Raw genomic sequence first — 14,474 nt, 5'->3', positions numbered from 1 at the left:
AATAGACAAAATTAAATTTTCACAAGTTTCATTTGCCTGAACCTATACCCCCTATTTTATATAAACTTAAAAGAAATAATTTTGCTATCAGACGGGCCCTTGCAATAGGTCAGATAGTCAATGATACTTTACTTGCTATTTAGATTATCTATTATTACTATATTATTATTATTATTATTATTATTATTATTATTATTATTAGATGTAGACATTTTAAATTTCTACTTGTAAAACACCAATAAAAATGGAAGAAGTAAATTAAACTAAAGTTGGGGTTTAAAGAGATTTTATTGAGATTTTGTTAATATAATCCAACTCAAAAATTAAATACTTTGATTTAAGACTGGTTTGATTTTTATAGCTGATGAAATAAGTTGTGTTTACTACATAGATGAAATAAGTTGTTAATTAAAAAGTAGTTTGGTATTTAATAAATCATTATGTTTTATTTGTTGTGAGTTAAAAAAAAATTGTATGCTTTCAGTAAATTTTTATTATAAAGTATTGTTTTATTAAATAACGGCCAAAATAAAATAAGTTTAAATTATTTTATATTCATTTACAAAAAAATAAGACATAATTTTTTTATTAAAATATTAAGATTATAATTAAAACTTTAAAAAAGTAAGATAACTTACTTTATAAATTGCTTATAAAATGTAAACCCTACTTATTTAAAAGCTGTTGATAAAATAAAAATACTATAAATAAGCAGATTTTAAAAATTTTTATTAATCACTATTTTTATCAACATTTATAAAATACGTTTCAATTTCAATCTCAAAAAAGATGTTTTTATTTATTTGTGGCATATTCGTTAGATGTGATAAAAATACAGGGCTACAGAGAGAGCTACGTGTAGCGTTACTATTGGTTGAATAAAGCAAACGGCAGAGCATTGAAACAAAAACAGCAACCCTAACCCTAACCAAACCGCCTTGTGTTTGGGTATTTAAGTCAAAGCCTCTCGCGCAAAATCTTTCATCCTCCCTTCTTCGCATTCTGTGTTGTGCCAACACTTGAATCGTGTGAGTGTTTTTTTTTCTCCTCTTATTTTTTTTTTATATAATAAATTGTTGTACTTGAAGAATGGTGAGGATGCTGCATCGGTTTAAATATATTTTATCTTATTGATCGATCGGTTTTTAGATATTGTTTATAATCAATGAGGATTGTTTTCGTTTGTTTTCTAATTTGAACGTTTAAAACTTCTTTATATTATTGTTTTTATTGGAATTTTTTTACTGGAAATTTTGGATTTGCAGAAGCAATCAGGAAGCTGATTGTTAAAAATTTTATTTTAAATTTATTATATTTGATTGGGTGCCGCTGAATCTGATATTGATGTTTGCGGATTTGTGAAGTTTATTATTGTTATTATTTTTTAATAAGAGTTGTTAATATGTCGAGGATTCAGAAAAGATTATAATAACGTTTTGTGTTTTTTTTTTTAATTTCTGGTATTTTTTTTTAATTTCTGAATTTGCAGATTTCCATATATTAAGACTTTAGCCATTTGAATTTAATTTGTTACCTGTATGTATGTGTCTATATATATATATATTGGCTTTTTTAATTTGACTCAAATTTATTTATTTCGAACTGAAAATATTAAGTTTGCAGCTGTTATGTGCTTGCTAGCACACGTTTGTTGAACTAGATTGTTTTATCTAAGTTACTGTGGATCATTTGGATGTTTTTAGCTGGATGACGGGTACTGTAAACCACATTTGTCTAGATTCTTGAATGATTCATTCCAGAATTTCACTTTCACTGTTATTACAGTGAGTTGTTTGTTTTTAATATCTTTAAATTTTGAAGATAAGTGGCTTGGCTAGTCTGTCTGTTGAAGAACATTGCACTAGTCAATTTGATCTTAGTTTAGAGAATGCCGATTTGTTGATTTCATTGACTCTTTCTTGTTAATAATTTTCTGTGATTTTATTTCATTCTTGTTCATAACAACTAATTGTTCTTTTGCAATCTACAGATTTTCAAGGTGAAGCACGTCAACATTGAAGTTTCTTTTATGTCCATACAGGCCATTTCCTGTTTGGGATCGGTTGGGTTGCTTGGAGAGTATTGTCCTTCATCCAGAAAAAAGATTAGACCTCTGTCTGGAAGATTTGGCTGTATGCATCTCGTGCCATTTCAGGAATACCCAGAAGAGTTTTGTGGTTGCAGTCACTGGCAACCTTTCCTAACCACTGAACATTGTTGTTCTCTTGTGCAAGAAGTTTTAGAAGACAGCACTATTTCCTACGCTTGACATTTGTTCTGTTTCTTTGAGGTCAAGATGGCTTTGCTGAACATTGGTGCTGATAACCGGGGTGATGCCTTCTACCGGTATAAGATGCCTAAAATGATTACCAAAATTGAGGGCCGTGGGAATGGCATCAAGACAAATATTGTGAACATGGTTGATATTGCAAAGGCTTTAGCAAGGCCAGCTTCTTACACAACAAAATATTTCGGTTGTGAGCTTGGTGCACAATCTAAATTTGACGAGAAAACTGGTACTTCTCTTGTTAATGGATCTCATGATACTGCTAAGCTTGCAGGTCTTCTTGAGAACTTCATCAAGAAATATGTTCAGTGTTATGGTTGTGGAAACCCAGAAACTGAGATAATAATCACTAAAACTCAGATGATCCAACTGAAGTGTGCTGCTTGTGGTTTTGTGTCTGATGTTGATATGCGAGACAAGCTAAACACTTTCATTCTGAAGAACCCACCCGAGTCAAAAAAGGCCTCAAAAGACAAGAAGGCAATGAGGAGGGCTGAGAAGGAGAGACTTAAGGAAGGTGAGGCAGCGGATGAGGAGTTGAAGAAAATAAAGAAAGAGGTCAAGAAGAAGGCTTCCTCTTCAAAGGATGGCACTACAAAAGCCACTTCCTCGAGGAGAAAGGCCAATGTTTCTGATGAGGACCACTCGTCACCACCACACGGTAAGGAAGAGGTTGACGATGATGTTCAATGGCAAACTGATACCTCACTAGAGGCAGCTCGTCAGCGCATCCAAGAGCAATTGAGTGCTGCGACAGCTGATATGGTTATGCTCTCTACAGATGAGTCAGAGAAGAAGGCTAAAGCAACCAGTAAAGCAGTTAGTAGTCCAAAAGGTTCCCATGCTGAGAATGGGAACTCACAGTCCCACGAAAATCTTGTTGATGAGTTGAAAGCAAATCTGCAGAAAAGTATTACTGGGATGCAATTGCAAACTATTCTGGGATCTCTCTCTGGATCTGCTCAGGAAAAGATGACTGCGCTGTTTGAGGCACTTTTTGATGGCGCTGAGAAAGGATTTTCCAAGGAAGTTGTCAAGAAGAAGAACTTCCTTGGTGCTGCTGTTGCTGAGGATGAGGGTTTGCAGTTGCTTCTGCTCCGAGCAATTGAGGCATTCTGTGGGAAGTCAAGCTCATATGCGACAAAGGAAGTGGCTTTGGTTCTGAAGGCTCTGTATGACTCTGATGTGTTGGAGGAAGAGTATATAGTGCAATGGTATCAAGAGGGGCTGAAAGGAGGCAGCAAAAACTCCCAGATTTGGAAAAATGCCAAGCCTTTTATTGAGTGGCTTCAGAGTGCTGAGTCAGAATCTGAAGAGTAATGAGTGAATGTTTCTTTTTTGCAGGATCCTGTTTTGCCATTTGGTGGAGTGAATAAAGACAGTTTGGTGGTTTTATTCTAGTTATTACTGCAAACTGGTGTGAATAAAGAGTCTGTTTGGTTGTTTTATTCTAGCAACTACTATAAACTTTTGACAGTGTGTGTTGTTTTATTCTAGTCATTACTGCAAAGTTGATTGTGTGTTATTATGTGCCGTAGTAGCTTGAATTATTCTATTCGTGTTTTTAAAGTCTTTTGCTGGCTGTTGTGTGTTTATTTCTGTAGGATTTGAGTTCTTAAAGGGGGTGTTTATACTTGTTGCAAGGTATAGAAAGTGCAATTCTTTGGTCTGAACTATTCTATTTGTTGTGTTATTATTTTTGCAAAGTCGATTGTGTGTTATTATGTGCTGTAGTAGCTTGAATTATTCTATTTGTGTTTTTTAAAGTCTTTTGCCGGCTGTTGTGTGTTTATTTCGGTAGGATTTGAGTTCTTAAAGGGGGTGTTTATACTTGTTGCGAGGTATAGAAAGGGCAATTCTTTGGTCTGTCTTTGTGCTTCTTCTCAGTAGCAGACATAGATCTTAAGATGTAAAGAACACTTAAAAATCCATTAACAGAAGTTCAAGTTATATATAAAACTAACGGCAAGCATTCGAGGAGAGGAATTGACTTTATAGAAAAAAAATGCTAAATGAAATCCTAAAATTTTGATTCTTATATTCGCTCTTTCGCAAGACCCTTGTAGCCGACTGCCATCGCAATTTTTGGAATTCATGAGAATATACACATTTCACTAACGCACCGTTCTGTCAGACTTTAATCTGAAGATCAAATGATGATTTAATGTTAGTACCAAGCAAAGCTGATCGTGCTTACTGAAGTGAGTTTTTCTGTACACTATATATATGTTCAACTGCTTGGTTCCTTCTTGGTCACACTTGTCTGCAACAGTCATCCAGCATGAACAAAACGTGGTCGGGTGTGCTGCTGTTGTGGCAACTCGTTTTCTTCATCTGATGTAACGAGGGAAAAGCGAGTATCCTAGTGCAAAGGAAAACAAAAAAGGGATTCACCCCTTGTTTCAGCAGTATCAGAAACAAGTCTTGTAGTCGAAGGATTATTAAAGCATCAAAAATCAAATACAAGAATATCATAACTAAGCATCCACTGTATGCCTGGGGATCATGAGGTCGCTTCACACAATGTAACATCATTCTTTCAAATTGAAAAGAGGGACAAGGAGAAAAGAGTAAGTGAGTATGAAAGCCAGATTGAGTTATTCAATCAAAATATATGAGGTTAAAAGAATAGTTGAGTACAAGAGGACGTGTGCATAGAAGATTTAGAACTAGAAAGGTAGGATAAACAAATGCTGGTGCTTTGATGCTTCGTCTAATGGTGCAAGAGAATTCTACCAGATTAGAAGGATTTTCTAACTGCATTATTCAAAGTTAATAATTAACCTGTTGGTGTCGACGGCGTTGGATAGCAGTGAATGCTTTGACCATGACATAAATAGGCAGCAGAATACCAATGGTTCTCAGGATCAGTAACTGAAAAGGAACCACAAACCTATTATTTCAGCATGCTAAAATAACATCATCATCCTTCCACATACCCCTAACCCTAACATTATTTTTTTTTTGGAAGTATAAATGGTTTGCCTGCTGGTCTTACCGTGAATAATGTCAAGGAATATTCTCCAGCTCCACTAATTATGATTGGAAGTGTGTGGCGTAATACCAGGAGAACCATAAACTGCATAAAATGTAAACAAGCCTAGTTATAAAATTGTAGATTTATAAATCATCGTTCGAATATCATAGATCAAGAAACATTTTAATAGATACCAAACTGCGGACACCAAAGAGAGTCAGAGAGAGATGTACAGTTATAGCAACAATACGGCAGCATATGATGCTTCTAGAACTGGGAGTGTAATATTCATCAAAATCAGAATCCAGAAATTCCCGTTCACCAGTAACCATGGTTATAAATTGGGGGTTATGATGCACGTCTCTTCCGGAAATCTCCCAATTTGCCCTAAATTAGTAACCCGCAAAGGTTACATGACATGAGAATCATCAGAGTGAAGAAAATTGAAGTCTAGGTCAACAAACCTTTATGAGGGGTTAGAGTCATACCTGAAGTTACCACCATAACGGAAGAGAGGAGGAGGTGCTGTATAACCAGGGTTGTATTGCTGCACATTCAAAATAAAAAAAGCTATAGACTATTTTCTTCCAGAATTGATGAAAATGTAAGTCACTAACAATGATCAATTTACAGATACGAAAACAGGTTAATTTAAGAATGTTGCACCTCACGGCAAATCTCACAGGTTGTATCACCCTTCTCGTTGCACCATCTCTGAACACACTTGCGGTGGGCATACTGAAAACAGTCAATCTCATTAGAACTAATTGAAACCAAGAAAATTACAAGCGCAAAAGAACCAAGATAAGGGCTATGGTATTATTACAATCTCCTACAACAGTTGGAGCTTAAACATAAAATAGAAAATGAATAATCCGGGGTAAAAAAAAAAATATCTGAGTTTCATGGAATTCTAAGTTTCCAAGTTAAGACACGGAACAACCATCTATTTAATTATACTACTTATTGACTTGATTAAACTGCATGCAGTTTTAATCAAAGCATCAAAGACAGTAAACAAAGAGCTTATAACAACACAAACAAGCATGATACCTTCTAACAACCTGTACTACAGTGAAATTTAACCTGAAGAATCAATTACACATACAACATAACAGACCTTCAAACTGCCACAGCAAGAACATGGTATCTCCATGTTTGAGTCTTCATCCTCCTCATGGCAAATCCTACACTCAACTAATTTACTTGGAGAAGAACCAATACTCTTGTCCATCCTGTGGGTAGAAAATTCAGCAGTCCTATCGTCTTTTGCTGAGGGTGTGGCTTGCTGCGACCCGTTTCCACTCTCAATAGCAGCTTCAATGGTAGACTCAGTTAGCAACCGATCCACCAGCAACACAAAATGATCCCCCATCCTTCAGATACAAAAGAAAATGGTTCACAAAAAAGGTTTAAAGAAGCAAAATAGTACTAGTTCTAAGCCAAATCTTGTTGCACTTGACAAGAAATACAAATAGAATCCTGAAATTCACTGAGCTGTTGGGGTGGACCAAACCAGAAAGCAGAGTAGAAGTACCTCTGTTATAGTTGAGAGAAAAGATGAATCTGCAATCAAATGCATTTTGTCAGCATAAAATATGCATAAAAGGCCACTAATAATTATAATAATAATTATAATAATCAAATGTCTCAAGTCTATTATTTTTCTTACTCCGTAAAAATAGTTTTATGCCCCATTCTTTTATAGGCAACAAAAACGAAGAAAATAAATAAAGGAATGAACCACCATTAAGAAAGTGCTCTTCCAAAAATAAAACCCAACAAGCACTGCAAGAGGATTAGAAGTGTCCCCCCGAAAGAAAGAAAAAAAAAAAAAGGAAAAAAATTCAGAAGACGGGCGGTAGTTTAAACCCAGAATTTATTTTATTTTTATTATTCAAAATGAATGGTCAGCAGTGAATAGAGCAATGCTCAAGCTTCATAAAAAATCAACACATGAACAACAAAAGAAAGCAAACTTTAGGTAAATGCGGCCAAGCATTGTACAGAATAAAAACTGAGAAAGGACAAAAGTAGAGGCACCTTTAACCTTTTCTACGGAAATAGGAAAACATTATAGATTTTGCCTCAAATACAAAATCCCAGAAAGCAAAAGCCCAAATATATTTAAAAAAAACCCATAAACGAAATTAATGCGAAGTTAATGAACAGATAAGAAACAGAACAGTAAGAACTGAAGAATACAGAGAGAGAGAGGGCGCGAACGAGGGCCATGCTAATGCTTTTAAAAATGCGTCACCTTTGACAAATGAATGAATGCATCACGCACGCAATTATTCAATGAAGTAATGGGAAATGCAAAATGTGTAAGATTAACATGTGACGAGTATTTATTAATGGGAAAAAGAAAGAGAGGGAGCTTACAAGAATGGAAATGGGGTTTTCTCAGAGAGAAGCAAAGCAAAGCAAAGCATAAAAAAAAAAAAAAAAAAAAAAAAGCTTTTCTTTTGCCTTTCTTCTTTGGTTTGTTTGCTGTGGTGTGTTTTCTCAAATGAAGCAAGAGATTGAGTGTATGTATGTGCTCCTCCTCCTTGTTTTTAATTATTAATAATAATATTTCATCCAAATAAAAAGAGAAGAATGAAATTAAAACAAATAGAAACAAAAACGGTACATATTTTTCGTTTTCTCTGTAACAACACGCAGGTAACATGACAGAGTCCACAGAGGAGGAAAGTTCAAGTTTTATTAGAGAGAAGACGGAATGAAGAGAGAGAGATTCTAACTAACGACAAATCCCACGTCCGCCACGAATCACGATCCCCTCCTTTACTTCGGCCCCAAATCCAATCCCCGTTTACCCAAAACTTTAGTGATTTGATATTCTCCCCCTTTTTAGACTTTAGCCATTCAAGTTTACTACTTTACTTACGATTTATTATTATCTCGAGTAAAAATGTAAAATCGTCACTTGGGCTTCAATTGGCTCTTTCCCAGTCCAGTTTCTTTAAGATTAATAGTCAATACAGGATCAGGTTACGGTGTAATTGTGGCACCGTTTCACAATTGTATCTAATCGTTGGATGCAGTTGAATTGGTAGAATTCACTGATATCCAACGGTTAGATGCAACTGTGGCACGGTACCACAGTTGCACCTAAAGTTCCCTCGTCAATACGACCCATCTTATTGTTATATTGAGCTTTGATTTTTTTTTAAAAAAATTGTATCTAATAAAATCAATAAAAAATCTCTAAATTTAGTTGTTCTGTAATTATTCTTAAATGTATTGTGAACTTCTTTTGAAAATTAATTCTCTAATTAAAATACATTGTTTGTATATTGATTCAAGTCCATTGAAGCTATTAACGTATTGATTAGATTTTTTTTTTTATCAAACTTGACAAATCGAATAGTACAAAGAGACGAAAGTCATTTCGTGTAGTTAAGGATTATTGATTGCATGTAGGCTAGATATATAATACGTAGGACCCTTTGTTGACCCCATTAGCATTACATGTCGGTCGATTTAAAAAGAAAAAAAGAATAATATCGTCGACGTCAAGGTTAGTTTTGATATATTCAACATTTACATGTGTTGGGTCTGTTTGCACAATCTTTCTCGAATCAAACTTGATATAAAAACTTTAATAACTAGATCCCTATTATTCGACCTGACCAGTTCTGCAAATCTCTATAGTGGATTTGGTGATAGTTTCAACTCCTTTAATTGCTTCTGCCTTTAAAATTCCGTGCCAAAAAAACCACCCCAATATGCACGAAGTTCTCCATTTTTGGTCTGTAAATCGATGTCATCTTCCATTAGAATTAACAATTATACATCAACTCAACGTATTATGTCTTGCTTGTATGGTAAATATGCGCCTTGCATAGATATATTTGAGGTAATTGATGAGCTAAGGACCCAATCAAATGTGAATTCTTGCCTTGTCATATTATCTTCAGACCATAGTTCTTGGTTTTTGTTGCCCGTGACATGAATTGGTGGTACTCGATTAATGGAGCACTATTCTGTCGGCAAATTAAGGTCTATGTTAGTGGAATCACACACTAAAAGAGTAAAAGCTACTTACAGATCATAGTTATGGGCTGAATAAGACGGCCCAAGCCCATTACGGGGATTGACTGCCGTACATACCACGTGGCCGCTTCTAGTTAGTATGAGAAACAAACCCTAACGCCGACCGCCTTTTGCTGATATTTAATAGTCTCTGCGGCCTCTCTAAGTTCGTAGTTTCTTTAACCGGAAGGCCCAACCCATTTCGTGACCCGAGTCCCGGATCCGAAACACACTTAGGGTTTATATTTATTTCAGAACCAATTCGTTAATCCCTAAGTTTGCTTTTGCCTTTGTTGTTTAAAAGCTCTCTTTGAATATCAATCAATTCAGGTACTCTTTGCTCTACTCCTTCGTTGATTTTGCTTTCGGTAATTATTCATTATGTGATCATTTAGGATTTGTGTATTTTTAGTTTTGGTCAAATTTGTGAAAGCTGGGGAAAAAAAAAAAAAAAAAGAGTGCAATTTTTAGATTCTAGGGATCAATTTTGAAACTAAGTTTGATTTTATTTTATTTTATTGTTTGTGTTCATTTGAGCTTTTCTGTTAATTGAATTCTGAAGGCTTGAAAAGCATAGTAGCAGCTGCGTTTGGTGACAGATAATTGGAATTGAGCTATCGTTTTAACTGGAGTTTGATATATAAGTGTTCTATAATATTTTTTTTTTTTTTTGAATGAGTGTTCTATAATATTTTGATTCCATTATTCTGATATTAAATTTCAATTCACTACTTTTTTAAATGTAAGGGATACTGTTTTATCTGAATAGCTTGATATTGAAAAAGGAATATGCACGATTCATTTTTTCCCTTCCTGAGCCATAAGTATTTAGTTCTACCGTGTTTGCCAACTCCTATTTGTATTCTTCACTCATAGATAGTAACCTATATTCCTATCACAGCTGTATCTTAAAACTGGTTAAACTCCCTTGAGATATTTGTGGTAGAATATTGTCTATGTTATTTTGTTGTTTTATAGGTTAACAAACTGAAATAGTTGGTTTGCTTTATCTTTCATTGGTAGGATCATCACCATGGCCCAAGATGCTGGTATGTTTACGGTTCCACAAACTGTCGGCAGCGTTTTGTGCTGCAAATGTGGTATTCCAATGGCACCTAATGCTGCCAATATGTGCGTAGCGTGTCTGCGCTCTGAAGTTGACATCACAGAAGGTTTACAGAAGCATGTGATCATTAGTCATTGCCCAGAGTGTGATTGCTACTTGCAACCGCCAAGAACATGGATTAAAGCTCAATTAGAATCAAAGGAGCTCTTGACTTTTTGTGTAAAGAGACTCAAGAATTTGAATAGAGTTCGTTTAGTAAATGCAGAATTCATTTGGACTGAGCCTCACTCAAAGAGGATCAAGGTCAAGCTGAAAGTGCAGAAGGAGGTTCTTAATGGGGCGATTCTTGAGCAGTCGTATGTTGTTGAGTATGTCCAGCAAGATCATATGTGTGATTCTTGTTCAAGAGTTCAAGCCAACCCTGACCAGTGGGTTGCTGCCGTGCAGCTGCGGCAGCATGTTACTCACAGGCGAACCTTCTTTTATTTAGAGCAACTGATTCTAAAGCATGATGCTGCTGCTCGGGCTATTAGAATCAAGCAAATGGATCAAGGAATTGATTTTTTCTTTGGTAATAGAAGCCATGCTGTAAAATTTGTTGAATTTGTGGGTAAGGTTGCTCCAGTAAGAAGCCGCCATGACAAACAGCTTGTCTCTCATGATCCTAAGAGCAACAATTTCAATTATAAGTATACATTTTCAGTAGAGATAAGCCCCATTTGTCGTGAGGATTTAATATGTCTGCCTCCAAAAGTTGCAGTTAGTCTGGGAAATCTTGGTCCGCTTGTTATCTGTACGAAAGTAACAAATAGCATTGCGTTGCTGGATCCATTAACTTTAAGACACTGTTTCTTGGATGCTGATCAATATTGGAGATCATCCTTCAAATCTTTGCTCACTAGCAGACAGCTTGTTGAGTATATTGTGTTAGACGTGGAGGTTGTTTCTTCTGAAGTAAACGTTGGTGGCTCAAAGTATGTTTTGGCTGATGCTCAAGTAGCTCGTGTGTCTGATTTCGGGAAGAATGATACCATTTTCTCAATAAGAACACATCTAGGCCATCTTCTGAATCCTGGGGATTATGCTCTGGGTTATGATCTCTATTCGGCTAACAATAATGACATGGAACTGGACAAGTACAAAGGTCTTGTACTACCCGAGACGATTTTGATAAAGAAGAGTTATGAAGAGAAGCGCCTGAGGAAGCGCAGCAAGCCTCGTTCATGGAAGCTCAAGTCCCTTGATATGGAGGTGGATGACTCTAAGGGTAGAACTGACCAGGAGAAGATGAATAAGGAGTATGAAGAGTTCTTGAGAGATTTGGAAGAGAACCCTGAGTTGAGGTTTAACATATCACTGTACCGCAATAAAGATTACCAGCCATCAGAGATGGCATCGGTGACTGATGGGGAGGATGTGCCCTCTGTTCCTCTGGATGAGTTACTCGCTGATCTTGACTTGAAGAGTGATGATGGAGAGGGCGATGATAGCATGAGAGAGTGAGTGTAACTTGTTTTTGTTCTGAATCATGTTTCAGTTATTGGAGAGTAGCATTGTACTATATCGTTTGCCCCTAACCTTTTTTTTTTAAAAAAAAATATTGTTTTCATCCTGTTAAGCGAGTTTTGGTTGCAACAACAAAAATGAAATATAAATTTTGTTTCTTGTTCGTTAATATTTTGTTGAGTTGTTTTTGTGATAGAAGACTGCAGCACTTTCAGTTGAAGAGGAGGGCTACAGTGTTACTTACCCGAAGGGATTTTTTTTTTTTTTGGATTAAAATTAGAATACTCAAGGGGACCTTGCTATGTTACATCAGCTGTAACATACAACCACCCAAAAAATAGTTTCTTTATACCTCTAATTCTTGTATACATGCAGTCAAAGGGGTTGTGGAAAACTAATTTTTGGTGTACTGTAAGTTACAGCTAATGTAACTTAGCAGCTCCCTACTCCAAGGTTCTTCTACACGCTGCTGAAATCACCTCTTTGATTTTAATTGTGATACCATGATAAGTCTACGTTGGTCCAATACCCTGTTGAACTTCATTTTAATTGTTCTGCAGTGGTAAAATCTGCATTTATCCGTGGCATGTATATATGTATGTTTGTAATGGGGCATGGCATACTTTATCAGCCTTCTTTTCCTTTCTAGATATGATCAGAACAACTCTCGTGGAAAAAAAGGTAACAAATTGGAAATAGTTAAATTCTGTCTCTTACCCGTCAACTCTCTGCTACTAGTGCAAGAAAGAAAAAAAAGTTCTAAAACGCATGATAAAACATGGGATAGAATCTATATAAGTTTATGGAATCTTTTTGTAAGATTCCTAGCTTCACTGCTTCTTCCATCGACAACGTTAATCTGAAATTCTGGTTCTCTGATTGCATCTACTATTTCTGAATATCATTTTGCTGCAAGATAGAATATGTACTTGAAACAACTTTTAGCTGCGCACGAAAGAGAAATATAGCTGCAATGCGGATTTCAGCGGAGGACAAGCATGATAAATTATTCTGCGTGCATCTACGAATCCACTGTGAGCAAATGAGATATGGCAGTGATAATCCTGATAAAGATTTCTGAATATAGTTATAGCAATTTGACGAATCTGGTACGAGAAAGCATGACTGCCAGAATTGTATGGGATCAATAATTCTTGCATGCAGCAAAACTTATTGACATGAGCTGTAATCAAATTAAGCAGAAAGATTGGGACAAACCTTAAGCATGCACAAGCAACAGCTTGAAGTAGATAATCAAATATATTGCAAGAGAGAATATGGCAAATACATGCTGCCAAAAAAGGAGCGCTGAAGCTTCACTGGCAGCATAAGCTCTCAAGTTTGCAATTGCCGCCAGCAAGATAGCACTTGGTGTTGTGTATTGCAGAAATATAACAAACCGGTACAATTCATCACCATGAATCAAGAAGTTCCATTTATCAGCCAAATAGATTACGCCCATTCCAATCAAAGGAAGTATCAAGAGCCTTGCAATAATGATTCCAACGGTAGTTCTAATCCCAAGATTTGATTCATTCGGTCCCTCAGTCAGCATTCCTCCAAGAACAAGCATAGCTGAAGGAACTGCTGCTTCTGCCACAATATCTAAACTGTCTGTAAGAAATCCAAGTGGAGCACCACCGCCGAAAACGAAAGATTTTAGTCCAGGAATAACCCCAATAAGCACAGCAAACACAGAAGCAAATGTTTGGGGCTGAAGAATGACACTAATTGGCGTATGCACAGCAATAATCCTGATCTTTTTGACTGTCTTAGGCTCTGCCATGCACTTGGTAGACTTCGGACTGTTAGAATCTCTGTCTTTCATCGACTCAAAATCTGGAATATTTGTTTGAGATAAAGCTGGGTTGCTATTAAAAAGTATGGAGATATAAGTATGGAATATTGCAATGCTCAGTTTCTTTATCTTCCAATCCTGGCAACTCTGCTTCAACAAGAAGTGGCCTACTGAGACTATTTTCAACAGGTTGTTCTTCTATCTCATTGATTTCTTCTTCTTCTTCTTCAGTGTCATAATTATACGCCAAAGGAGGCTCCATCATATGATAAACAAGAGTGTACACAAGAATGACTTGAATCCATTGAGAAAAAGAAACATATGCAATCCCTTTATCATAACATTCAGAACCAAAAAGGATTATCGGTATTATTATGACAGACTGATGATACAACAGCAAGAGGAATGTAACCCGTGTTGCCAAACGCCGTCATGATGATGGTAAACCGGAAGAACTGAGGCGGTGGTCTGCATATCAATGTCACCAAGTACCCCAATATTAAACCAAAAGTACTAACAAGAACATTCACAGGAATGAACCACCAAAGGAGAAAGTTCTTGAGACTAATGCATGTAGCAAGGTGATTGAATATCAAGCAAGGTAAAAATAGGACAAATACAAGCTTGTTGAGAATCTTGAAAGTATCATTTGGGACGAGTTGGAGTTTTGGGTGGGCAATAGTTAAACCAAATACTGCAATGGAGAGGAGCTTGAGCAATGGCAATACTGCACTGAACACATCTTCTCCTACAGAACTCAAGCTTCCATGCATTGAAGCAATCAAAGTTTCCATAATTA

At 36.1% G+C, this 14,474-nt stretch overlaps 3 protein-coding genes and 1 pseudogene across 8 annotated transcripts; 2 read left to right on the top strand and 2 right to left on the bottom strand.

Annotated features, from left to right (window-relative positions):
* Positions 1 to 839: 839 nt before the first annotated feature.
* LOC18039843 (eukaryotic translation initiation factor 5) lies at positions 840 to 3,963 on the top strand. Its single transcript, XM_006430615.2, has 2 exons — positions 840 to 1,028; positions 1,991 to 3,963. Exon 2 carries the CDS (start codon positions 2,297 to 2,299, stop codon positions 3,605 to 3,607), a length of 1,311 nt encoding a protein of 436 aa, XP_006430678.1. The 5' UTR covers positions 840 to 1,028; positions 1,991 to 2,296; the 3' UTR covers positions 3,608 to 3,963.
* A 265-nt stretch (positions 3,964 to 4,228) lies between these two features.
* Positions 4,229 to 8,106, bottom strand: LOC18039842. 6 transcript variants are annotated; one of them, XM_024181706.1, is made up of 9 exons: positions 7,525 to 8,106; positions 6,802 to 6,830; positions 6,385 to 6,640; positions 5,931 to 6,002; positions 5,753 to 5,811; positions 5,459 to 5,651; positions 5,286 to 5,366; positions 5,072 to 5,161; positions 4,229 to 4,649 (listed from the first exon to the last, which is right to left on the bottom strand). In XM_024181706.1, exons 3-9 carry the CDS (start codon positions 6,637 to 6,639, stop codon positions 4,560 to 4,562), a joined length of 840 nt encoding a protein of 279 aa, XP_024037474.1. In that variant the 5' UTR covers position 6,640; positions 6,802 to 6,830; positions 7,525 to 8,106; the 3' UTR covers positions 4,229 to 4,559. The 6 variants fall into 6 exon arrangements, with proteins under 6 accessions (XP_024037474.1, XP_024037478.1, XP_024037475.1 ...); XM_024181710.1 differs by having other exon boundaries at positions 5,498 to 5,651; XM_024181707.1 differs by having other exon boundaries at positions 7,900 to 8,106.
* Positions 8,107 to 9,450: 1,344 nt separating this feature from the next.
* Positions 9,451 to 12,021, top strand: LOC18039841 (60S ribosomal export protein NMD3). The gene is made up of 2 exons (XM_006430610.2): positions 9,451 to 9,635; positions 10,329 to 12,021. Exon 2 carries the CDS (start codon positions 10,339 to 10,341, stop codon positions 11,872 to 11,874), a length of 1,536 nt encoding a protein of 511 aa, XP_006430673.1. The 5' UTR covers positions 9,451 to 9,635; positions 10,329 to 10,338; the 3' UTR covers positions 11,875 to 12,021.
* Positions 12,022 to 13,082: 1,061 nt separating this feature from the next.
* LOC18040055 lies at positions 13,083 to 14,469 on the bottom strand (annotated as a pseudogene).
* Positions 14,470 to 14,474: the final 5 nt, after the last annotated feature.

The sequence above is a fragment of the Citrus clementina genome, unplaced genomic scaffold, assembly GCF_000493195.1.
Source record: "Citrus clementina cultivar Clemenules unplaced genomic scaffold, Citrus_clementina_v1.0 scaffold_6, whole genome shotgun sequence".
NCBI classification, from domain to species: Eukaryota; Viridiplantae; Streptophyta; class Magnoliopsida; order Sapindales; family Rutaceae; genus Citrus; species Citrus x clementina.
Note: the sequence above shows the minus strand (reverse complement) of the source record. Positions and strands in the feature narration are given on the sequence as shown.